General features: G+C 50.7%; 1 protein-coding gene across 4 annotated transcripts; it reads right to left on the reverse strand.

Annotated features, from left to right (window-relative positions):
- Positions 1-1,350: 1,350 nt before the first annotated feature.
- SPATC1L (spermatogenesis and centriole associated 1 like) lies at positions 1,351-22,547 on the reverse strand. 4 transcript variants are annotated; one of them, XM_020973384.2, is made up of 6 exons: positions 22,453-22,547; positions 20,428-20,660; positions 12,774-12,860; positions 7,840-8,184; positions 2,719-2,870; positions 1,351-1,768 (listed from the first exon to the last, which is right to left on the reverse strand). In XM_020973384.2, the coding sequence occupies exons 1-6, from the start codon at positions 22,488-22,490 to the stop codon at positions 1,442-1,444; spliced, it is 1,182 nt and encodes a 393-aa protein (XP_020829043.1). In that variant the 5' UTR covers positions 22,491-22,547; the 3' UTR covers positions 1,351-1,441. The 4 variants fall into 4 exon arrangements, with proteins under 4 accessions (XP_020829043.1, XP_020829044.1, XP_020829045.1 ...); XM_020973385.2 differs by having other exon boundaries at positions 20,428-21,040; positions 22,453-22,521; XM_020973386.2 differs by lacking the exon at positions 12,774-12,860.
- Between the last annotated feature and the right edge of the window lie 1,561 nt (positions 22,548-24,108).

The following is a 24,108-nucleotide window of genomic DNA, read 5'->3' on the forward strand; positions in this document are numbered from 1 at the left end:
AGTACTGGCCCCATTTCACAGAGAAGGAAACTGAGGCCCAGAGAAGTAAGGGAATTGCTCGACTGGGGGGGGCACAATTCAAGGCTCCTCTCTGAGAGCCAAGAGCTCCCTTCACTTCCTCCTGAGCCCTGGCTACCAGGGAGGGACAGATCCTAGAGGTCTGTGTCCAGGCCTGGAATCAAGAAAAGTCAAAGTGACCTTAACTCAGTCACTTTAGGTCTCAATCTCTGGTCTCTTCTAATGTTTAATAATAACAATAATAATAATAATAGCTATCAGCTTATCTCCTTTACACCCACTCTTCGAGGCCGAGCAATGGTGAAATGACTCCCCAGGGTCACACAGGTAGTGACCTCCCCTTCTGGACTCTGGACTTGCTCTTTCCACATGAGGGACCACAAGCAAACCCTGGCCCGCCTCTTCCAAACCCTGGCCCACCTCTTCCTCCTCTAGCACAAGCAGATCATCCTCACTCCTAGGCAGGGGGGGAGACCCAGCTGTGCCTGGCCCAAGTGCTGTGTGGTCATGGTCAGCATCCTCACGCTGCTGACCAAGGGAGCAATCATGATTGCCGGAGGTCAGGACACCCTCCCCAGACTGCTGAGGGTGCTGGGGCCAGGTTTGAGCCGGGACTGAGGAAGGACTGGAGCAGGTCCATAGAGCCTTCAGGCCGCAGCGCTGGGAATGACTGCCTCCTCACACAGAAAGCACTGTGAGCCAAGAGCAGCCTCCTCCCGGCAGCTTCTCCTGCCTCAAATTACTTCTGGTTTCCTTATCTGTGTCCATGCAGGATGGTGAATGAATGAATGAATGAATGAATGAATGAACAAATGAATGAAACGTCTAAGGAACACTGCATGGTAAGCACTGCGGATGCCAATAGAAAAGGTGGCAGTCCCTGTTCTCAAGGAGCTCACACTCTAATTGAGGCAGACACTCCATAGAGGACAGCAGATAGGCAAGGCCCAGCCAGGGAACTCTACGGCCTGGCAGCTTGGATGGGGTCTGGACAGCCCCAGGGCACCACCTCCAGGCAGTCCAGTGCGGAGAGGCTGGTGCCTAGGACAGTGAGCTGAAGAACAGAAGTCCCCGCTGCCATGAGAGCCCAGGGCTCCCCACCCCCAGACAATCTCAATGCCCCCCTCCTCCGCCCCCCGCCAGATCTTGCTGTCCCCCTCCCTCTTCCCCCTCCTTCTCTTTCCTCCCGCCGGATCTTGCTGCCCCCCTCCCCCATGCTGGATCTTGCTGCGCCCCTCCCTTTTCCCCTCCCTCTCCCCCTTCCCCACCAGATCTTGCTGCGCCCCTCACACACACTAAAAGGAGAACCAAAGAGCCGGATCACCCCAGGGCTGACACACTTAAGTCAAGCACTTGTATTGTAAAAAAATTGAGTATCTGAGTATTGGGTTTTCCATTGGCAATGGGAGTCAACGCTGACCTATCACCAGGCAAAGAGAGGCTTGCTGTCTTCTTTGGAGAGCTCGCACAGACAGTTGAGGAGCAGCAAGGAGTCTCCAAGGAACTTGGGGGGCACGATGTCGATGACCAGCTTACGCAGAGCTGCGGGGTTGTTGTGCAGGGGGTTGGAGCGCAGGTCCGGCCTCTGCTTGAGGATCCCGTAGGTGTTGATGAGGAACTCACTGAAGACCGGGTGCACCTCCCGGTTGTAGCCGAGCTTCTCCAGGCGCGTGGTGAGCGTCAGGTAGCGGTGTGTCAGGTCTCGAAGCTTCTTCTCATCCACGGAGCCATCCAAAGATTTGATGGAAGTCTGCCAAGGGAAAGACAAGGAGAGGGGGGAGAACGCGCCGTGGGCTGGTGGGCACCACGCCCTGCCCATTGTCCCCTTTCCACCCTTTCCTTCAAGGCCAGAGATGTTCAGCCTATGCTGATCCATAGACCCTAGAAGGCTATGCTTTGAGGACCTGCAGCTCACAGATACAACCAACAGAGGTGAAAGAGAAGGGTAGCTGAGGTGAGAGAAAGGGAAGGTGGGTCTGAGAGCCACAGATCTCTGGGTCCAGGAAGCCATGCCAACCCAGAGACCAGCAAAGTGCCAGGAGGCTTAGGGCCAACCAGCTGACAATCCCAAGATGACTTGGTAGATGGTCTTTAACAGTAGCTATGGTTAGGGCAGTTAGGTGGCACCATAGTGCACAGAGCACCCAACCTGCAGTCAGGAAGACCCGAGTTCAAATCCAGACTCAGACACTTACTAGCTGAGTGACCCTGGGCAAGTCACTTCACCCTGTTTGCCTCAGTTTCCGAATCTGTAAAATGAGCTGGAGAGGAAATAGCAAACTACTCTGTCTTTGCCCAGAAACCCCAAAATGAGGTCACAGAGTCAGAAATGAGTGAACAAAAACATGTCTCATCATCGTGCCCTCCCACTCCTTCACCCCCAGCCAGGTTGGTTATCAGACATTCAGTCCACCATCAGGCCCAGAGCCAAAGGGGAAGCTTTGGGAGTACTTTGTTGTTGGGAATCACCCTCAATACCACTACAGTGAGCACAAAAAGGCCCAGGTCATTTATAATTCCAAATTCCTTCACAAAGGCTGAAAACCAGCTCACCTTCTGGGAGGCTGCAGGGGCCCCAGGGTGGAGATGGGGCCAAAGCCAAGGCTGGCATGACAGAATCCCTGGGTCCTAGCCAGCCTCCCTGTCCTTCCCCAGTAGGCAGCCGGCAGAACAGTCAGAGGGAGGGGCAAGGGGTCCTACCTGTTTGATCTTCTCAGGAATATTGGACACAGTGAAGCCATAAAGCCTGGTCACTCCTGGGAAGACATAGGCCAGGATCCGTCTGTCTAGCTGGAAGGCAATCTCCCCAACGATCCTCCCATCCTTCTCAGCACTGGTAAAGCTCTGTATTTCTGTGGGGGAGCAGAGAGGGAAGAAGACAGAAAGGGAGATAAGAGACAGGCAATCCCCATGGGCACTTTGGCCCCGCATGGGAAGACAAGTCTGGCTTCTCTCTTTGGACTCATGTTAGCTTTTTTAAGTAACTGCCTGAAAATTTGAATGTGTCCTATAAACAGAAAGTGTCCAAATCTATGGCCAAACCACTAAGAATATCGGGCCATGTATGTTTATCTTGTTCACTGATTAATAGAGACTGTGATTTCGTTGGTGTAAGAACTCCCTCCAGTCACATACGTCAGCACCATTTCTACACATTCTCATCTGCCGTAGAGTTGCCCAGAGCACAGGCAGCCTTGCTCAGGGCGCACAGCCAGGAGAGGAACCCAAGGCTTCATGTCTCTGAGGCTAGCTTTTTCATGCAGTGAGCCCTGCTTCCATATTCACATGTGAATGCTGCATACACTCACTGTCTATTCTGTAGACAAATGGACACTGAGGTGTTCCTGGGGGAAATTCCACACAGTGCCCCACACTGATGGCAAGATAGATGGGCAGAAAGAAGTTGTTCAATGTCTTCTCTCCCCTTCTCCTTTCACTCACCAGGGGCCTAAATGGGGCCATTCCTAACATGAACACGAGACCCCTGGCAAGCAGCCATCCAGGAAGGGGAAGGAAACCCACAGCATCTTTTAGGAAGCCCCTTGGACCTTGGGGCAGCCACCTTGTTTGGAAATTCTTCCTGATGTCCAGCCTCCATCAGCCCCTTGGGGTCTCTACACATCATCATTCTTGGTTCTGGCTTCTGGGGCCAAATGAAACGACTCTGAGCCCTCTCCCACAAAACAGCGGCTCTCTATACCTGCCAACTCAGGTGTTCTCTTCTCCAAGCTAAACCTCCCCACTTCCTTCAATTGTCCCTCAACCGACATGATCTGGAGGGCCTATGATCACAACAGCCCAGAAGTGATCTGATAAAGGACAAATGATGGAGGGACTTCCAGCTCTGAGACAGAGAGAGAGAGAGATTGGAGAAAAACATTTCCAAAAGTTTCAAGCAAGTCTCAAGTCTCAAACCTAGCTATATTAGGAAAGAATAAATCTCAATTCTGAGGTCCTAAGACACTGAAACAAAACTGAAGAGGTCTAGAAGTTTTGGGGTGCTGGGAACCCCAAGATCACAGTACCGGGCACTGGCTGAAAGAATTCAACTCAAATCTTCTTCCAGTCAGAGAAGAGTTTATTAGTGATAAAACACATAGACCAGGTGATGCCCATTAAGGATGGGCAGGCATGAGAAAGTCTCAGCCCTTTGGGCTTGAGATTCTGTGGCCCCAATGAGGGCCAGGGGAGATCTTATATACTAAAATGACTCTGGGTAATCTGGGGAGGGTCTGGGAAAAGGTTGTGGATGAGAATTCTGATTGGAAGGTCTGAGAGATTGAGTAGATAATGGGAATAGATAATGAAATCAAAAAGGTGGGGCACTAAGGCTTTCAAAGGGAGATAAGGGGATAAGGAACCTAAACTGGGAGCCAGATTCCCTTTGGGGCAAGGGGCCAAGACCTCAACTTGGGCCACACCCCATCAAAACCAGTGCCCTCCCTGATACATGGATGTGAGCAATATTACAGTGATGCCAGTGTCCCCTCTCCAATCAAACACCAGGCAGTTAGGAAGCTCACAGCACTCGCCAGGCACAGCACGAGGTTCCAGGGATATAAGGACAAAAGGGAAGGTGTCTCCACTCCACCAGGGAAGGCCGTGTGTCCATAGAGAAGCACGTACCAATCACGTGCCCAATAAGTGCAGGGGGATGTCGGGGTGATCAGAAAGGGCCCAGTGTGGCTTTAAAGGAAATGAGGGATTCTGAGGGATGGAGCCGGGAGTGAGCAAGCTCCAGTGGTGGAGGACAGGAGCAAAAAGGAGCAAAGACAAGAGAGGGAGGATGATGTGTGAGGAGCAAGAAGGGCCATGTGGCTGGACCGAAGATGAAGGAAGTGTATAAAGTGGGAAAGGCAGCTTGGGGCAGGTCCTCTGAGCAGAGGGAGGCATTCGGGGCTGATCCTCGGGGAACAGGGAGTCCCTGGAGTCACTTTGGCAGCCGTGTCATGGAGGATGGATTGGAGTGGGGAGAGCCTCCGTCAGCCCCTCTGGCATCTCCTTGCCCTCGTCTGGTTCACAGCACATTGTCCATACTTAGCTGAATCTAGCCTGTACCACAGGGAACCATCAGTCCTAGAAGACTGGAATCTCCATCATAGCAGGAGACTTGGGGGGTGGGGTTGGGCGTGTCTAGTGGAAAATGATCTGGTGGACATGGAAGCTGATGAGATTTGGTGCTATAGCTGCCTTCAGGAACAAGGAGCCGCTGGTCCCTCTATCCTCTGTCTGTCGTGCTTAGACTCACATCTGGAGGGTTAGATTGAGCCGAGGAAAATGCTGCTGCCTACTCAGTCTGTTTCTTCTCCTGTGTCTCTTCTTCTCCCCAGATATCCTCCTGGACCAAGATACCCATTGAATGGGTTCTGAAAAACCACTTGGTCTGATGGATAGTTTCTGATTATGACACCCGGCACTGTCTTTCCCATACAAACTGCTCAATGGATATTTGTAAACTGATTAAATAGATGTGATGAAAAGCAATTCTATTTGATTATTTAACTAGTAAAAGCCTAACCCTGGAATGCTTTCCTCACAACCACCTGGTAAAATCAATAGTGAAAGTGTGGCGCTGTCACTAGAAAAGAAGTCAGAGGCTCAGATCCGAGATTCGAGTGAAGCCTTTCTGCATCCAAGACTATTCCTACACCGCCTCTCCAGCACGCTACAGGGGCCAACAATGTGTAGTGCTTATGGTGGAAAAGCCCCAGGAACCGGGAGACAGGATGGTCACAGCCCTCTCCTTCTCCACGGAAGGTCTGGTTCCTCCTGGCAGCAGCCTCTGCCCACCTTCCCCGACACCAGGAGCCCCGGGGCAAGTGTAGTTCCAGTTCTGATCCCCTCCTAATAAAGCAGCGGCTGCAGCAGAGCAGCAGCAGCGATAGCATTTATATTGATGCTGGGCAAGTCACTTCACTTCTGCCTGCCTCAGTTTCCTCAGCTGAAAAATGAGAATAACAATAGCACCTACACATAGGGCTGCTGTAAGGATCAAATGATACAGTTATTTATAAAGTGCTTGGCACAGGGTAGGCATTTGATAAATACTTGGCAGCTAGGTGGCGCCATAGTGCATAGAGTGCTGGGCCAGCAGTTAGGAAGACTTGAGTTCAAATACTGCCTCAGACACTAGCTGTGTGACCCTGTTTACCTCAGTTTCCTCATCTGTCAAATGAGCTGGAGAAGGAAATGACAAACCGTCCCAATGTCTCTGCCAAGAAAACCCCACATGGCATCACAAAGAGCTGGACAGGACTGAAACAGCTCAACAACAACACCAAATAAATGCTTATCTCCTCCCCTCCTCTATGACGCCTCACTGCCTCTGATACCCTCTCTGTTTCTAAAGACATAGGCAGATGGACTGGAGGTTTCCAAGGCAGCCACAATCTCACAGAAAGACCATGAAATCATAAGAATGCTACCTCTGAGACTGACTGGCCATCTGACCTTGGGGAAGTCCCCTGTAAAATGGAGAGAGTGTATTGGTTGACCTCTAAAGTCCCCCTCCAGCTCTGACATTCAGGGGTTCTAGGTTTCAACAAAAAAAAAAAAACAACTAAAATCACAAGCCACTTAGACCCTCCACATGTGCTAGACAAGTATCATTAGTGTGTGAAGGGAACCGAACATATGAACTAGACAAAAGGGCCAACAGTGAAAAGGAGATCATAGTTGCCCAAGCCTGTGCCTAATGACAAAGTGCCAGGCAAGGCAATGGCCTGGGACCCTTTGCTTCTACCCTGCCCATCCCTCCTTGGCAGTTAAAGCCCAGACATAACCTGATGGGCAAAGAGGGTGGTCAAAAGGTCCTGATGAAAGCTCCCTATGCCTCTCTTACCCTGTGAGGCTGAGGAGAGCACTGGCTTTTATGGATGCCAGGCACAGTGGTTTCCTCCTGTTCTCTGGGCTCCTGAACCTCCCAGACCTTTTTCAGAAGTTTGACCTCTCCTTGCCTTACCAGTTAGTGTTGATGAAATTGATTTTTTGAACCTAAGTTTAGACCTTTGCATTGATCCTTAGTATGCCTCATTTTATTTGTCTCATCTTTCCAGCCTGTTGAGATCACTGGAGCTCCAGCCTATCAGTTGCACCCCCTGCCCCCATCTGACATCTGTTCAATGGACCAGCATGGCCCTTACCTTCCAATGGGATAATTAGAGGAAGCTCGTCCCTAGAAGTTCACAGCTAGATAGGGTGGGGCTGGGGCTTCCCAGAGACCTGAGTGCAGAAGATATGTTCCACACACCTTTCTTCTTTGCCAACCAACCCCATAAAGGTCTCTGGGGGAAAGCCATTCCACTGGAAACAAAACACAAGGATAAGAAGGCCAGATGGGGGGCTCCTGCCCAGAAATGGCCTTGCTAAGGGAACCCTAAGTGCAAATCATAGTAATAACCAACATCCTAGAGCCCTGTGAGGTCTGCAAAGGGCTTTATATATGTCATCTCATTTTAACTAGCCCCATTTTACATACGAGGAAATGGAGGCACATTAAGTGGCTTTTTCCAAGATCACACAGACAGCGAGCACCAGAGAGCCAATCTGAACCTGAGTCACTACTGACTCTTCCTGCTACATGCCTCTGCCTCTCACATGACGGGAGAAAGGCTGGCTCTCATACAGTAGTCTCAATCCTTAGATTATAAAGTCCATGAAGGCAGGAGCCTTAGCTTACTTATCTCTTACCCCCAAATGCCCACCCCCAGCGGCAGCTCACCCTGTCCTGAGAATGGGCTTTCCAGAAGGGGAGGGAGGTGTTCTCTGCTTATCACCCTCCTCCCCTGCCCCCACTCCCCTCTCCCTGAAACGTCCCCATACCATTCAAATAATAGCTTTTTCTCATCTTATCCCCTCCAGGCAGGCCACTCTCAGAGAAACAGACTTTCTTCTGCCGGATCTCCTTGGACTCGGCCATTGGCTTATCAATCATGGAGTCCTGCATGTTGCTGAGCAGCTGACTTAGCTTCTTTTCCGTGGTTCTTGAGGAGTAGATGTCTGGAGGGCTGAGAAACCCCTTAAAAGCCACCTGGGAGGGAGTGTTGCAGGTGGGGGAAGAGGCGTCTTCCTCATTAGAAATGTTGATGTGGGAGTAGAGCAGGTCCTCTAGAGCTGATGGCTGGAGCTGTGTGGACACCTCAGGGACGTTGATGAGTCTTCCGTATTCTGCAGCCGAGAGAGAAGGAAGAAGAAAAGGGTCACCAAGCAGGCAAGGAGCAGCTCCCTGAGCACCCATGGAGCACTGGGACAGTGTTGGGAGCCGCAAGGGGGCTCAGAGGCAGCCTCGGGCACCCCAAAGAAAGGCCCTCCTGCCGCTCCTGCCCCAGACACACACACAATATCACACACAAACACACAATGTCAAACATGCATATGTCAATCACACACACAAGCTCACAATGTCACACACAAACACAATATCACACACACAATGTCACACACAAACACGTCACATACAATGTCACACACACAACGTCACTACATGTATATAATGTCAATCTCTCTCTCTCTCTCTCTCTCACACACACACACACACACACACACACACACACACACACACACACACCCATCTGACATCGTCCAGAAGGAGTCCTGGGAAAGGGAATCTGAGGCAGCCCAGATCACGTGACCATCTCTCACCATCAGTGAGTTTTCCCCAGGTCCAGCTTGACTCTGCCTCCCTGCAGCCCCCGCCCCTCCACTGCTCTTGGGTCTAAGTCCTCTGGGGAATCCCCCTTCCACGCCAGCCTTTCCATCAGGCTGTCACCGACTAGGTGGAGCCATAGGAAGAGTCCTTGATGGGGACTTGGATTTGAATCGCATCTCTGGCCCTTAATAGCCGGTGACCTTGGGTTAGCCACCCTCCTCTCTAGGCCTCAGTTTCTTCATCTGTAAAACAAGGGGCTAGATGAGATGACTGCTAAGTCTGTGGCCAGTGACCCCTCTAAGTCTTCCCTTGTCCAAGGGAAGTCTGAGACTGTCTTCTGCAGAGAGTTCACTGGGGGGTTCTTGCCTGCCTGTCCTAGCCACGCAGCCCCTCTCAGTGCAGCTGAGGACCTCAGGCATCTTCCATTGACTGAGTCTGTGGTCCACTCAGAGCCCCAGGTCATCCTCTGGTATTTCCAAGCACCGCCTCCTTTATGTTGTGCTTACAAAGTTGCTTTCTTTGTGACCCAAGCATAGGAGTCTCCTTTTTTCTCTATGAAATTTCATCACTACATTTGGTTCCACGTTCTCAAGTTGGGTTTTTTTGTTAGGGTGGTTGTTGTTTACAGTCTTGCCTCTTTCTTTTTTTTCTGTTTAAATTATTTATTTAGTATTTTATTTTTCTCTGATTACATACAAAAACAATTTTTAACATTTATTTTTAAAATTTTGAGTTCCAAATTATTTTCCTCCCTCCTCACCCCCCTCTCATTGAGAAGACAAGAAAGTTTATATAGGTTATACATGCATAGTCATGCAAAATATATTTCAATATTAGACAGGTTGTAAAAGAAAACACAGACCAAAAAAAAAAAAAGCAAGAAAAATAAAGTTCAAAAAAAGTCTGCTTCACTCTGTATTCAGACTCCATCAGTCCTCTGTCGGAGAATGGATGGCGTTTTTCATCCTAAGTCCTTCAGAGTTGTCTTAGATCATTGTATTGCTGAGAAGAACCAAGTCATTCACAGCTGAGCATCTTATGATATTGCCCTTACTGGGCACAATGTTACCAGGTCTTGCTCATTTCACTTTGTATCAGTTCACATAAGTCTTCCCATGGTTTTTCTGAGAGCATCCTGCTCCTCATTTCTTATAGCACAATAGTATTCCACCACAATCACATACCACAACTTGTTCAGCCATTCCCCAATTGACAGACATCCCTGCAATTTCCAGTTCTTTGCCGTCACAAAGAGAGCTGCTATAAACATTTGAGAACATACGGGTCATTTTCGTTTTTATTTTTATCTCTTCTGGGAGACAGACCTAGCAGTGGTATTTCTGGGTCCAAGGTATGCATGATTTTACAGCTAGCCCTATGATGGCTATGGATAGATTTGACTGCTTCATCTGAAAACTGACTGTTCATATTTTTTGATCATTTATCAGTAAGGGCATGAGTCTTGCCTCTTTCTAAAGAGATTAAAACCCAAGGAGGCCAGAGTTCTAGTCTGTGTGGTGTGAGCACCTGAGTCTTTCCAATGCTCATTTGAAGCCACTTGGCCCAAACTGATAGTTGGTGAATTTGAAAACACGTCCCTCCCACTGTGGTAAAGCGTAGACAGAGAAACTGGACCACGACGGGGGTCCTGTGAAGAGGGGTGTCCTCATCACTCAGACCACATGCAGGCTGAGAACAAGGACTGCCAGTGTTCACATCCTCCAGTCTCCCTAGCCCCAGCCCATGCTCCATTCAGCTACCAAAGGGATTCTCCCAAGGAGCAGGTCTGACCATGTGAGCCTCTACTCAGTAAACTCCAGTGCTCCCTGCTCCCTCCAGGATCAAATACAAAATCCAGTTTGGTCCTCAGAGCCCTTCCTCACCTGTCCCCTTCTTCCCTTTCCACCTTCTTATACCTTAATCCCCGAGGTGCCCCTCGGTCCAGGGACACCAGCCTCCTGGCTGTTCCGCCAACAAGACCCTTGTTCTCTCAGCTCCGGTGTTCTCTCTGATCATCCTCCGTGCTTGCAGCACACTCCCTCCTCTGCTCCAACCACTGAACTGCCTTTCAGTCCCGCCTAGAATCCCCCCTTCTGCAGGAATTCTTACCCAGCCCCTCCCAATGCCAGGGCTGTCTCTCTGCTCGCTATTTCCTATTTATTCCATCCAGAGCTTTGTAGGTATGTTGCCTCCCCCTTCAGACTGGGAGATCCTTGAGGGCTCTGTGTAAGCCTAGTGCTTAGCATAGTACCTGGTACATAGTAGGTGCTTACTATGGAAGCCCTGATACGGTGTGCAGGTGCCTGCTGTCCATCCGGTGAGAATGCAGGTCCCACTCTCAGACTTTCGCAGGAGTGTGGGCACTGCAGGCATCTCCTCTCCTGTCCAACAATAATAATTCACACACTGCTTTAAGGTCCAGGAGCATTATCTCTGACCCCTCCTCTGGCCTCCTGGAGCCCACAGGCTCATTTTAATCCGCTACACAGAATATCGTCTCTTCATCGTCTTCCTCCCCTTTCCCTTAAGCCAGCTGTCTGTCTGGTGAAGCCGTGGCCCCTTCTCAGATCCACGTTTTTAAATCATTAAAGTAAATGCTAAACTTCAGGTAGAGGTCAGTGAAAACAGAGACCACCCTTTTCCATCTGACACACTCCCAGCGGCCCCTTGGAGACCTGTGGGCTCTGCCTTCGGAGAACCCACCGGAGGTCCACTGGACACACGAGGTCTGAACAAAAGCCCAGGAAAAGTCCTCAGTCTGCCATTTCAGGCTTCCCCCAGTCTGGCTCCGATGCTTCTTTCCAACCTTTTCTTACCCCACCTGTGGTTATTCCCCAAATTCAACCATCTATCGCCTGTTTTTCTGCCTTTGCACAGGCTGTACTTCCCATAGTCACCTCTCAGAGTCCTTCCCTCCCTGAGCTCCGCAGCCATCCCCTTCCGGGGAGCCTTCCCTGATGTCCCCCCTGCCAGTTGTTAAGGCAGTCTTTTTTCTCATATCGCCTCCTTCAATTGCATTGATTTGCTGCTTCTCCCCTCTTCCCTCCCCATCCCAGGTACTTACACCTGGACCCAACAAAATGTAAGCTCTTTGAGAATAAAGACCACTTCACTTTGGCAAATAATAGCAGCTCAATAAATGCTTATTTGCTAAAGTTGGGTCTAATATTTGAAAGCAACAGTCTAATCACCATGTACCAGTCATAATCACCCCTAGATTCTCTGCTTAAGCTGGATCAATGGAATTCACACCCCTGGGACCCTAGCCTGCCAGTAACTTACCACTCCCACCCTCCCCTACAACAGGCTGCCCATGGCTGTACAGGACAGTTCACTTTGGGGTCCTGGCATCCTCCTTCACCCTAAAGCAGGGGTGGGGAACCTGCAGGCCCTGAGGCCACATGTGGGCCTCAAGGTCCTTGGGTATGGCCATTTGACTGAGCCTAAGTTTTACAGAACAAATCCTTTTACTAAAAAGATTTGTTCTGTGAAGTTTGGATTCAGTCAAAGGGCCACACTTGAGGACCTAGAGGGCCATGCGTGGCCTCGGGGCTGCAGGTTCCCCACCCCAGCCCTAGGGTTTAGAGGAGACACTTGGCTCAAGGAAAATGTCTCTATAGAGAAAGGAGGATATTTTCTTTTCTCAGAAAACCCAGTGTGTCCTGAGGGGGCCCCCCTTTTTGGCAGGGATGTCCAGGAATCAGAGCAAATACCGTGGCCCACTCAGAGCAACGCGTGCCCTCCCTCTGCTTTCTCCCACTGGTGTGTTCCACATTTACAGTTGACTATCCTACTTATCCTGACACTAAATCTGTAAACCCCCTTAAATTCTTGTAGAAGTAGGTAAGGAGCTACAAACGCTAAAAAGAAACAAATTGCAAAGTGATGACTAATTTTTGAAAATGACATCTGAATGAGTGTCGTCCACTTCCAAGTTGTCCCCCTGGGAGCTTTCAACTTATTCCAGCAAAGCTGTCAAAGATGCCAAAGCACAGCTGGAATTCTTCACGTCCCAGGGGGACATCGTGGACAGGGATTGCCCTTCTATCAGCCCTATTCTTTATTGCCAGCCCTTAGAGACCTACAGGGACAAAGATGGGGTTCATACCTTGAGAGGCAGATGAGGACTGTTTTACAGATGACTGAACTGAAGCGCACAGGAGAGAAACGAGGGGCTCCGGGCTCAAGGCTGGCCCTAGGTAAAATCGTGAAGTGACTGACATTGTCTTCTGTCCATCCGTCTGTCTCCCTGCCACCCACCCGGACAGGCTCTTGCTCAGGCTCTGCCCTACACGTGGCCTCGTGCCTTCCTGCCCCATTGCCCACCCGGCTCGGCCAAGACTAGACTTCAAGGCTCAGCTCAGGGGCCGCTCCTCCAGGACGCCTTCCCTGGTCCCTCCTGAAATAACTCTGCCCTTTCTTGTCTGTGTGCATGGCTTCTCCCCCAATGGAATGGAAACACCTCAAAGACAAGATCGTGTCATTTGTGTCTTTGTGCCCTCAGTGCCTAGCAGGGTGTCCTGCCTGAAGTAGGCACTGAATGGGACTAGCCCTGAATAACACTGAAGAGAGTGGGTCTCTGCCATCACGCCCTCCCTACCACCCTTTGAGACACTTCCTGAGCTTGTCCACCATGCCCTCATGTCAGCCTACAGCTGCTCAGAGTTTCCGAGGATGGTGACCCCTATAGTCTGTAAGAAGACAGGAGGGGATAACGGGATGCTGGTCATTGCTGGAGAGGAGGGAGCACACATTTACCTTGGGAATCTGACCCGACCCGACCCAACCCAAGAAGCATTTATCAAGTACCTACTACATGCAAGCAAGGCCTTTGCACTAGATTCTGGGAGTACAAAGACAAAATGAAAATCAGTCCCTGACTGCAAGACATCCCACAGACAGCTCTGTGCATGTGTGTGTATGTGTGTATATACATATATACTTACAATGTATAAGTATACATAAACACTTAACGACTTAAATGTTGCACATGTATGTATGTGGTATACATAGATTTATATATAATACATATACATACATGCCTATATACATACGTGTATGTAGGATTACTTGAGGAGAGGAAGAACAAAAGTACAGACAATGCTGCGGCTCAGGAAACACTCCTCAGAGGAGGTGAATCTGGCCGCCATGATTCCATGGTGCCGAGGGAAGGAGGAGGAGCATGCTGGGCATCAAAGGCAGCCTGAGCAAAGGTGAGAGATGGAACATGGGGTCTGAGGAACAGCATGTTGGCCAATATGCTTGGATCCGATGATGGCTGGAGTCTGACTGCGAAGGGCTCCCCAAGGCTCACCTGGAGGAGTTGGGGGTTTTCTAGCAGCCATTGCCTCTAAAGAGGCAACTGAATGGACATGGAGGATGAAGGACAGAAAAGAGTCAAGGGTGAAAGAAAATGATGAGCATGCGTGACTGAATGGATGATGGTGCCCTCAGGAGAAATGAGGAAGTTCAGAAAAGGGATGGGTTTAGAGAGGAAGATGGTGAATTCCACTGAGTTTAAGATGTTTCCGGGATATTCACTTGGAAATGCCCAAGAAACATTTGGTGGTTTGGAACTGGAGTTGAGGAGAAAGAGGAGGACCGACCTGGGAATACAGAGATGATAACTGAGAGCATGGGAGCTGAGAAGACAATGTAGAAAGAGAAAAGGAGAGAACCCCAGCCTTGGGCTGGTTAGAAAATATGTGACAACCCAAGAAAGGGAGAGAACCCAGAGAGAATCTGATCACGAAAATGCAAAGGAAAAAATGCACCCACAATCAATGGTGCACAGTGTCCAAAAGGTTACCAATGAGGAGGACTGAGGGAAGCCTGTGCAAGGGAGCAGGTAGGACATCAGTGAGACCAGATCACCAGGGGCTGAGACGCTAGGAGAGGAGTCACCAGAGGGCACATGTGTAGCTGACCTTTTCTGGGAGATTGGCATAAAAGGAAGGCGATGACAGTAGCTTGAGCAGATGGTTGGGTCAAGTGAAGCCTTTATAGGATGAGAGAGACCCAGCTAGGCATGCTTGTAGGCAGCAGAGGAGGAGCCAGAAAATAGAGATTGAAGATCACAGAAGAAGACCAAAGAAGAAAGCTCTCAGCGGTGATGGAAGGGTAGGACAAAGTGGGCAAGGAGAGGGGCGGACTTTGGACAAGGGCCAGGTCTTCCTCAGAGACTGCAGCAGAGAAGGAGAGCACACCATTGGGGGCTTCAGGGAAGAGAAGGAAGATCACAAATGATGGGAAAGACCTCTATATTCTTGGAAATGTAAGCGATGCTGGGGGCATTTAAGAAGGGGATTTGGCACATTGGGAAGAGTGTAATAGAGGATCAGTTTGGGAAGAGTAAAAGGATGGCTGTGTCCTGGTGAGGCCCCAGGCTGCATTTTTATGTGACTCCTTCCACAATGCCTCTGGGTGTTGGTGGAACATGAGAAAAGGTGCCCATGAGTACAGTGTCTTAGAGGAGCCAAGCTTCTTTGAGGGTGAGAAATTGGAAGGAATGTGAAAAGAAGCAGTCTAAAAGGGAAATTTGTTGATGCTAGAATGTGGTTTCCTGGGGGCGCAGCAAGCTAGGAGCTTAAGAGGCCCTCAAGCAAGCCTGCCTGATGTGGAAAGGAGGAGGCAGATTTTTGCTGGCTGTGGGACCATCTGACTGGCCTCCTAGATTTGGTGAGGCATCTGGATCAGTAAATGTCTGATGGCTGGACCTCCCAGGACCTGACTGAAACTCGCATCTGGCCCCTGAATCTCCTTCATCCCAACATGGTGGGGATCAGGTCTAGTCAAGATTTCTTACCTGTGGAGCCAGGCCTTGGGTCCTCTTGCCTGAAGCTCCGGTCTGGGTAAGGGATCCAGTCTAGTGTCAGCCCCTCCCCAGCCCAAGTCCAAGGGGATGGAGAACTGGGGCAGTGCTGCAGTGTGAAGAGAAGCAACAGCAGAGCCAAGAGGGCCCTTCCACCCATTTCTGGGGGCCAGTAGAAGCTAGAGCGCCTGCCCACAGTCAGCCAAGATATAGCCCGCCAGGGGTCCCAGGGTCCTTGGGTTGTGTTTGCTGTGGTGGTGTTGCAGGCAAGGGGGGAAGGCGAACATGCAGAACGGGCTTCGGGCTTTGAAGGTGATGTGGCTGGTGACTTTAAGGGGGGTAGGGGAGGAAGGTCAGGGAGTTTGAGAAGGGAAAGAGACCTGGGACAGTCCCTGTGGGGAGGACTGCATAGTGAGCAGGCCAGCCTGGAAGCAAGGGCCTCCTTGACCACCCCAGGGTCATCTGCTGGAGGGACATGGCCATGGGGACCTGGCCATGGTGCTTCCCTGACATCTTCCTGCAGTGCTTGTTGGGAAGCCCGAGACCTGGAGCACAGGAAGGGGGAGAGGAGCGAAGGTGACCCAGGCTTGGAACTGATGCCAAGAGGTGTCCATACCATAAGGTCTAAACCCTGCTGGGAAGACCGTGTAACCAGAAAGGGAGAGAGTCTGCCTGAGGGAACAGCCAGGGCTAGAGAGACCAGGATGAAACTGAAAAACACGACCTGTGGTATGAGGGACAGTTGGGATGGGCAACCAGGAGAGGGGAAGCTGAGGCGCCTGGCAGGCGCCTCATTCCTGCTTCCATCTGAACAGCCAGGGTATCTGTGAGAGAGCCTAAAGCTACCCACCAACTAGTCTTTCTAAATTTACACGAGATTCTCTGAAAAGATTCCTCCTTTCCCTTTGGAATTCAGCTCTGCATGGCTTAAAAGCACTTGAGGAAATTGAGTCTTCCAACTACTCCTCAGGCCTCACTAGATCACCAGCTACCTGCTGGGCCTGTTGGCCTAGTAAAGACAGGAGGAAGTCATAAGAATTTTTAACAGAAGAATTTGTTATGAGCGCCATGTTTTCCCAGGTTAATAATAGAATGGTTTGGTTTTTTTCCCAAAAGACAGGGAAGTCTAAGTTATATAGAGATCATTTTTTTCAACCTCAGGGCACATTTCGTTCAGGGAATGAAACAACAAAGAGCAGTCCCACCCTGCCAAGAATGCCTGAGCCAGTTAAGGATCTTGGGATGGTCTTGAAAAAAGAGCCAGGTTTCACTGCCGTGCAAATTGTGTAGATAGATTCAGCCGTCAGCCATTCTCGGGGGTCAGCCCAAGAACCCTGCTTGTGTGAAGCCAGTATGTTGATTGTTAAATCACCTCTAAATGTTCTAGGACTCTGGGCCATCCACCCCCTACATCCCCCTTCCTTCCTTGCAGTCCATATGCCCTTCCTGCCCCTCCACTTTCCTTTTTCATTCGCCTCCATTATTGCACATCATATCATCCCTTCATACTGAGGCAAACCCCTTCCCCTATTTCAAATTCCTTTCTAAAACTTGTCTTAAAGTCCAGAAGGTCACTGACCCACAGGAAGTGGAAGGGACCTCAGAGGCGATCAGCACAAACCACCCCTGAACCAGAATCTTCTTCCTCCTCCCTGAAACGTGGTTATCTTTGAAGGATCCTCATCTTGCATGCCTTCAGTGATGGGGAGCATGCCCTCAGAAGGCGGGCCATTCCACTTCTGGCCAGTGATGGAGAGCACGCCCTCAGAAAGCGGGCCATTCCACTTCTGGCCAGCTCCTATCACGAGGAAACATTTCTGACATCAGCCTAATTCTGCCCTGCAAATAGGTCCACTCACTGATCCCCATTCTCTGCTCCCCGTGGAGGCCGAGCAGTACCTCTAATCTAAGTGACAGTCCTCAGAATATCTGGAGACAGCTATCAGGTCTTCTCTCCTTCAAACCAAACATCCCTGACTCGGTCGCTCCAAAATCTGAAAAAAAAGAGTCAGTGCCGGCACTTGACCCGATAGATCTGTGAAGACCAAGAGGAAATCAACAAAAGTCGACCCTCTCTACCATCTGCAACAAGCTCTCACCCTTTGCAACCGCCAGAGCCATTTGCTCCAGCTTCTCTATCCACGGAACTCAAGCTAGGAGAAAGCTATGTCAGCTTCTTTATTCCTTACTCTCAGTCAGCTGGTGCTCAATGCAGATTCAGGAAAGAGAACTAGGGGGTAATCAGACTTGTGCAGGCTCACTTTGGGCTCCTAATAAGAGAAGTGGATCTTGGGGATGAGTTGGCTACAAACATGGATCCCAGCCGGATAAGCCCAGGACTTCTCAGCCCTTTCCCTGCGTCTCCAGCCAGAAGTCGGGGACATCAGATTGTTACCAGACCCATCCTCCTCCTGCCCTTACAGCTCGCTTAGAGAAAGCACGAAGAGGGAAGAACGGCAGGCAGTGGAACAGCAGGCATGAACTCAACAAATGTCCATTTCCAGCAAAAATAAAACCACCAGTTCAATTCCACAGTAGCATGAGCAAAAGGCACCTTCAGAGGTTATAAGCATTCCCTGGAATAATGTTCTTCCCCAATTAATTAAAAGTCAGTTTATTCACTGCTCCCTCTGAAGGTGGGTAAATGTGACCTAGCATGCTTGGTCGTTAGGATCGTTAGGTCTCATCATGTCTGACTCGATCATGTGACAGAAAAAGAAACTGAGGCTCTGGGAAGGGCTGCCACAATCTTGCACAAGGGCCCAAGGGAGAGCAGCAGTAGAGCTGGGACGTGGCCACCCCAGGCTTCTCTGCACTGCCCAGAAAGCCGAATGCTCGTGGTGAAGCGAATGCAGGTTTTCTCAATCGCCATTCACAACCCAAGTCGCTCAGTAGGAGAGCTGTTCCTTTCTTTTTGCAGAGGACTTTGCAGTTAGCAGCCAGTTAACTTTGGTGTGCATACCTGCAGCCCCACAAGAGCCCTGTGAGGTAGGCAGGACAGCTATTACCACCCCTGTATTTATGGAGGAGAAGCTGAAATCAGTTTCAGAGAATTTCAGGGACCGGGCCAACGTCACCCAGCCAGCTAGGGCCAGAGCTGTGACGACTCACGCCCACATCTTCCAACATCCAGTCCAGGGCTCCTTATGCCAAGGCCTGGAGCAGAGCTTCCAGCTTGGACTGGCTGCTCACAGGGGCAGCAGAGATGAACAAGAAAGGCCTGCCCCCGAACAACAGGTCGGGAGGCATACAAACAAGGACCTCTAGGCACAGGATGGAGATGGAAGGTTGGGCGACAGCTGAAATTCACAGCACCCCAAGAAGTGCATGGAGCTCTTCACAGGACCTCACAGGATCCTCTCCACAGCCTTACGAGATCAGTGCTATTCACTCCATGACCAGCATGGGAAAGGGCAGGCCAACTGCAGGTACGCCAAGAACCCGGTGTGACTGAAGTGGGACTGGGCAGCTGGGAGGGGAAGCAGAAGAAAAGCAGAGGGAATGGGAGTTTTCCTCCCCTAACCAGACTGGGCTAGCTCATGGGCACCGACGGGCTACTGGGCTTCCCAGGCTTTCCTTGATTCTGTTTTTCATAGAGCCAAAGTGAATCGTTTATTAGGACCAGGCAGAAACTCCCTAATGATGTTAAATCACACTGGCCTACAGTGTGGGCTGGAATTCGCCCCTTCCCTTCAGAGGCCATGTGTGGTGGGGACAGCACCCCTTCTCTCAGCAGCGCCCAGCTCTGCCCACAGGGGTGCTGGTGAGCCTCTACCTGGCTTAGCACCTGCCCTCTCCATAAGCAAAGAAGCTTCTTTCCCCTTCCTTCTGCAGAAACCTTTCCAAGTTGGATTCACAGGGAAGCCTTCTTTCGTTTAATGAAATATCTCTTGGAGGGGATGTGGGAAAACTGGGACACTAATGCATCACTGGCAGAGTTGTGAAACTGATCCAACCATTCTGGAGAGCAATTTGGAACTACACCCAAAGGGCTATAAAACTGTGCATACCCTCTGATCCAGCAATACCACTGCTAGGTCTGTATCACAAAGAGATTTAAAAAAAAAAAAAGGAAAAAGGGCCTATTTGTACAAAAATATTCATAGCAGCTCTTTTTGTGGTAGCTAAGAGTTGGAAATTGAGGGGATGCCCATCAATTGGGGAATGGCTAAATAAGCTGTGGTATATGAAGGTAATGGAATATTATTGTGCTATAAGAAATGACAAGCAGGATGATTTCAGAAAAACCTGGAAAGACGGATATGGTCTGATGCAAAATGAAGTGAGCAAAAACCAGGAGAACGGTGTTATTCAGTGAAGAACTATGAATGACTCAGCTCTTCTCAGCAATACAATGATCCGAGACAATCCCAAAGGACTTGTGATGAAGCATGCAATCTGCCTCCAGAGGAAGAACTGATATTGAATACAGACTGAAGGAGGCTAGTTTTCACTTTCCTTCTTTCATTTTTTTCATTTACTCAGGTCTTTTGTACAAAATGACTAATATGGAAATGTTTTAAATGATTGCTCATGTATAACCTGTATCGAATTGCTTACCATCTCAGGGAGGGAGAAGGGATAGAATTTGGAACTCAAAACTTTAAATTAAAATGCTTCAAAAGATGAATAAACAAATACAGTTAAGCAATAAAAACAAAGTAAAAAAAAAATCACGATGAAACGCCTCTCCTCAAACCTCTGACTCCACAGCACCGCAGGTCACTTTGAAGGGCCAGGCTTTGTCTTATTGGAAATGAATAGAACGTAAGCTCCTGGAGGACAGGGCTAAGCCTTTGTTTATCTCTGCACCCCCAGCCCCTACCACAGTGCTCTGCTATAGGTACTTGATAAATGGGGAATGAGGGGCAAGCCTCAAACCGGAACATGCCGTGTGCAGGTGGCCTCGGACCACTGCCCGCCAGCCGGACCACGGCCACCTCCCGCTTACCTCCAGCCCCAGGGGAGCAGGCCTCAGGGTAGCCTGGGACTTTGGGGAAGATAAAGTCACGGGGGTCCCGGCCGTCTCTATTTCGGCTGCTGTTTTCATGGCAGCTCTCGCTGAGGAGCCGCTTCAGCATCTGGTTCTCCTTCATCAATCGGACCTGCTTTTTCAGGTCGGCATTCTCACTCATCAGTCTGTTCATCAATTCGTTCCCCTCAGCCATAGCCTTCTTCTCTTCCCTAAAGGAGAGTTACGCAAGGCTACTTCACTACTTTTAAGGTGGAAAGATGGCTCTCAGGTCATACTCAAGAAGTCGGCAAATACTTTAATGTTCCATGACATGTACTGGGGCTTCTACAGGTCTGTGATGTCACACACCCTTAAAGGAACAGGCGTGGTCACAGGAGACCCGAGGGGAGAGGCCCAAACCTCCTTCCTCCTCAGGGGACCTCCATGCTCTGGCTCCAGGCAGGTACCGAGTCACAGCTAGCCAGAGCCGACCTAAAGGACATTGTGTAGACCCATCCCCGGCAGAAATCTCCCCCTCTCGGGTCCAGTTGGCCAGCCGAAGTCACTCGCTTGCCAGCAAGCAGAAGCAGCCATCACGCCCATCCTGCCCCTGCAAAAAGACGTGTCGCAGAGGGTCGGGGCAAGGTTATTCAAGCCACAGAATCAAATTTGAAGTCGGAAGGATCAGAGATCAGCCCTTTCCGTTTAAAGGTGGGAAAATAAAACCTCAGAAAAGGGAAATCCAAGGTCACCCAGCTTGTGAGGGCCAAAGATGAGATTTGAACCCAGGTCCCAACTCCCAACCCCAGGCTCTGCTTGACTATCAAGGAAGCCTGAAAACCAGACAGCAGCCCATGTGAAGAGATACAGCCGGGGGTCTTGAAAAGAAGCTGGGCAGGGGCAACTAGGTGGCGCAGTGGATAGAGCACTGGCCCTGAAGTCAAGAGGACCTGAGTTCAAATCTGACCTCAGACCAAACACTTGACACTTACTAGCTGTGTGATCCTGGGCAAGTCACTTAACCCCAATTGCCTAAAAGCAAAAAATTAAATAAATAAAAAATAAAAGGAGCTGGGCAGCACATGCCCCTAGTTGGCAGCTCCCTCCCCTCGGTCACCCTTCCCAAGGCCCCGTCCGGCTTGGGAAGGAGCCTGGGAAGCCACCGAGTCCACCCGCCAGGGCTTCCGACAAGAACTTTCTTAATTAGCATCCCAGGTTTCCTGCTCTTCTAAGTTCCCAAGGGCCACAGAACCACCCACGCACAAAAGGATAAGGTTGCTTTTCTCCCTCTTCAAAGAACCCCACCCATAATCTCCTAGGATGTAGCCCAGTAAAACGATGCTTCAAGTTCTGCCAAAAGGGGACAAACGGATGCACAGCATCTTGATGTGCTATAAAAATACATCCTCCCCCCACCCCGTCCTAAAGTGGCCTGAATCTCTCCTGCCACCAGTACCGAGGGCTGAAACGTCCGTTAACTGTTAACTCCAGGAGCCTCGCTGCACTTGAAAGGGGCTTGGGGCTTCCGTGACCCCGAACGAGGGCAGCTGACATCAAGGGAGGCGTGCAATGGGGAGATGTAGGCTCCTTTAACACGCAAGTTCAGCCGTGTCAGAAGCAAAGAGTGAACCCTGTCAATCGATGGGGAGCCTCTTGCAATGCTCCTCTTAATGGAGGACATTGGACCGATGGCCTCCAGCCCTGGAACACTACTGAGCCTCCTCAGAGAAGTACTCTAGCCATCCACAAGGAGAGCGCAAAGTGGATGACAGACAAGAGGGTGGACTAGGCAGCCTTGGGGTCCCTTCTAGCTACGATCCTACAGTTGCAGGAAGAGGTGGGGCAATGGTTTCAGTGATGCCTCCCCAGACCAAGTCTTTGCAACCAACTTGTTCCCAGGGTGCTCTATTCTTACGAATCACGGAAACAGCACAATCTTATGAAGACCAGACTTGCAGACAAGCTAAGATGATGGGACGACGTCCCCGGGGGAGGCTGCGGCCCACCCTGCCTTCCCAGTACCTGCTCCTCCCTCGGCTGCTGGGACACTGCACCCTCATGGTCTTCCTCCCACTGCCGAGTGCTCATCCTCCCTTGTCCTGCTTCTCTCTCCATCCTCTCCCCTGCCTCCAGTGATGTCACACGTTTCTATGGCTTCAATTATTACCTCGATGCAGGGGACCCCCAAATTCACCACATCTACCTTGGGCCAAATGCCAGGGAGAGGCCTCTCCCATGATGGCCTACAGGGACCTCAGATAGACAGGCTCATCTGCCCAGAGCGGGTCCTTGCTCACTCTTATGTCTCTGCCAATGGCTCCCCCATCTTCCCTGCCTCTGGGCTGGGCGGGGGGGGGGGGGGTGGGGAGGAGGGTTGCCTTTGGGTCCTCCCTCCATGGCCATCCTTGCTCCTCCCCCACAATCATCCCAGACCAGGCCCTTAGCTCTTCTCGCCTTTAAAAACAGCACTTTATTGATACCTTTTGTTTACATCAGTCATTTCTGAATATAATCGTGCCCCAACCCACTGAACCTTCCCTTTTGACAAAACCAGCTGACCCACAGACTGCATCTGCCAGTGAATGCCACGTTCTGCCCCCACGGCCCCCCATCTCCTCCACCCACATTTTTAAAGCTTCTTTTGCTGACCTTCTTCAGTCCACACTCTCCCTAACACTCTTCCAGGCTGTTGCCTCATTCACTCCCCACTTCCAAAATTAAGTACTGACACCAAAACCTGGCTGTCAGAGCCTTGGAGACCTCCGTTTCCCCAGGAAGTAAAAGCCCAGGTGGCTTGTCTGGGGCTCAGGATGGTGGGAGAGACCAGGCTGGGTCCAGGAGGAGAGATCGTGAGAACACCATGAACACCAGGCTTCTTTCTGCACTGGTCTGCAGTGAGGGAGTGGATTCAAGTCTCGACAGGCAAGAACACGAGACCAAGTGAGGAAGATGAAATGTTAACAGGGATAAAGACTTGGACTTGAATTTAAGATTCCATCTCCCACGTGCCAAATGAGCATGGACAGTCAAACCGCAATGAGCTGAAGAAAACCCAGAGGTCCTAGCAGACAGCAAGCTCAATGAGCAGTAACAAGGTGATGCGGCAGGCCAGAAAGCCGTCCTAGAGGAGGGGGCCCCTGTCCTGCTGCCCCCTGCTTTGCTCAGAGCCTCGGGTTCACATCTGGGCACCACAAGCTGGGAAAGGCAGCGTTAGACTGGGAGGATCCAGAGAAGGGTGAGCAGGCCATCCGAGGGTGGGCTGCGGACTGACTCTGGGACACGCCGTCCTCAAGCATTTGCTGGTCTGCCACGCTCTTGGGGCCAGGGGCAGAACCAGGCTGAGCAATGGAGGGAGGAGTGGATATGCCCTTGGATGGGAGGCTGGGGAGGTGCTCCTGGGCCTTCTCCTTCAGGTGCAAGTGGGCTGGGGCAGGCTCTCAGATCCCGTGTGCATAGTGATGTCGTGGCAAAGCTTCTGACGGTTGGCAGGCCCAGCTGCTTCCCAGCAGACAACGTTCCCTCCCTCCCTGTCTTTCAGGAGGCATAGGAAGAGGGGTGATGGGTTTTGGGTGGGCTGACACGCTTTCAAACGAACAGGCCCGGAGAGCCCTTGAAAACAGAGCTGGGAGGGGGGAGGGCACAATGGATGAGGCAGGCGCTGCAGGCCCCTCACGGGGC

This window comes from Phascolarctos cinereus, unplaced genomic scaffold (genome assembly GCF_003287225.1).
Source record: "Phascolarctos cinereus isolate Bilbo 61053 unplaced genomic scaffold, phaCin_HiC Scaffold_5;HRSCAF=322, whole genome shotgun sequence".
In the NCBI taxonomy this organism is placed as follows: domain Eukaryota; kingdom Metazoa; phylum Chordata; class Mammalia; order Diprotodontia; family Phascolarctidae; genus Phascolarctos; species Phascolarctos cinereus.